Genomic DNA, 1,866 nt, shown 5'->3' with positions numbered 1-1,866 from the left:
ATGTTTACAGTTTAATTGTAAACATAACCCCTCATTAGACATCCACTATTCAGTCACATGTTTACAGTTCGATTGTAAACATAATCCTACATTAGGCATCCACTATTCAGTCACATGTTTACAGTTCGATTGTAAACATAATCCTACATCAGGTATTCACTATTCAGTCACATGTTTACAGTTTAATTGTAAACATAATCCTACATTAGGCATCCACTATTCAGTCACATGTTTACAGTTTAATTGTAAACATAATCCTACATTCGGCATCCACTATTCAGTCACATGTTTACAGTTTAATTGTAAACATAATCCTACATCAGGTATTCACTATTCAGTCACATGTTTACAGTTTAATTGTAAACATAACCCCTCATTAGGCATCCACTATTCAGTCACATGTTTACAGTTTAATTGTAAACATAATCCTACATTAGGTATCCACTATTCAGTCACATGTTTACAGTTTAATTGTAAACATAATCCTACATTAGGCATCCACTATTCAGTCACATGTTTACAGTTTAATTGTAAACATAATCCTACATTAGGTATTCATTATTCAGTCACATGGTGTAGGATTATGTTTACAATTAAACTGTAAATTAGGTATCCACTATTCAGTCACATGTTTACAGTTTAATTGTAAACATAATCCTACATTAGGTTTCTGAATCTTTATAACTGTAACCTCAAATACCAAATCCGTTTTCTTAAATTCATCTTTCTAGGACCAATCAAGTAACTTGTCAGTTCACTGAACATCTAGAGTAAATGAATCAAATCACTTCCTCAGTTTCTTGACAACTCAAAGAGAACCAGTTGAAGTGTATACAGTTAGAATTGTAACTCATAAAGTAGAGAATATATTTAGTAAATAAATAAATAATGTTTATATTTCAAGAAGCCTAAAATTTTCTAAACTTGAGTCACAACAAGCATATTATATAAAATAACAGCTTTAACGTTTGAATATATCCAAATACATTATTTTTACTTTTTACTACAGCTAAACACTCAGCAAAAGACTCAGTATTTTGAAAAATAGTGTAGCTTATTCACAGAAATAATTATTCTTTGGTAGCTTATTTGTAATTGTTTTGCAAGTTTTACGAAAACTTTATTTATACTCAAAAACTAAGTAACATTTAAACGACAGATAATAATGGTTTCTAATCTTCAACTTAGTTGCTGGTGTTCAAGCCAGTCATTATATTGAAAGAGGAGAATTGGTTCCCGATGATCTTGTTGTACAGTTGGTTCTTGCAGAATTACGTTCCCATCTGAAGGGTGATAACTGGTTATTAGATGGTATGTTTGTAACGTAATAATAATAATAACGTAACATAATAATATCTACAATTGCAAAAGAATTGAGTTAAAACATATTTTAAAACACTTTCTTAGAATTGGTCATTTAGAATATTATAACACAGTGTTTTTTATTCTTTGTAACGACATTCTGTTGAAGCCTGTTCATCAATCTGTTAATGTATGAATTGATCACATAACTCAGCAGTAAACTTGGAATAATTAACTGAAATTCATCTGGTATATATCACCAAAATAATGTGAAACATCTAAAGGGATTCATACACAAAAAACATTCAAAGGTCAGACAAGTGTATAAATAAAACATATCTTTTAGCTAAATGTGTATAGAAAGCATGTCTTTAGATAAATGTGAATATATAGTAGCACTAGCTGTGAACAAGAACTTCTACAATGTTTGTACTGATGAACATGTTTACAGTGTGAATATATAGTAGCACTAGCTGTGAACAAGAACTTCTACAATGTTTGTACTGATGAACATGTTTACAGTGTGAATATATAGTAGCACTAGCTGTGAACAAGAACTTCTAC

The 1,866-nt window shown here is 30.0% G+C and overlaps 1 protein-coding gene across 2 annotated transcripts in view; it reads left to right on the top strand.

The window, feature by feature from the left end:
* The window catches only part of LOC106474269 (GTP:AMP phosphotransferase AK3, mitochondrial-like), a 10,925-nt gene that overhangs the window by 1,853 nt on the left and 7,206 nt on the right, over positions 1-1,866 (top strand). For both annotated transcript variants that reach the window (XM_022402603.1, XM_013934958.2), the window contains exon 2: positions 1,189-1,311. In XM_022402603.1, coding sequence (XP_022258311.1) covers positions 1,189-1,311 — 123 coding nt within the window. The remainder of the gene's footprint in view (positions 1-1,188; positions 1,312-1,866) is intronic.

This window comes from Limulus polyphemus, unplaced genomic scaffold (assembly GCF_000517525.1).
Source record: "Limulus polyphemus unplaced genomic scaffold, Limulus_polyphemus-2.1.2 Scaffold7009, whole genome shotgun sequence".
In the NCBI taxonomy this organism is placed as follows: Eukaryota; Metazoa; Arthropoda; class Merostomata; order Xiphosura; family Limulidae; genus Limulus; species Limulus polyphemus.
The sequence above is the reverse complement of the archived record's forward strand: the minus strand, read 5'-3'. Positions and strand labels throughout refer to the sequence as shown.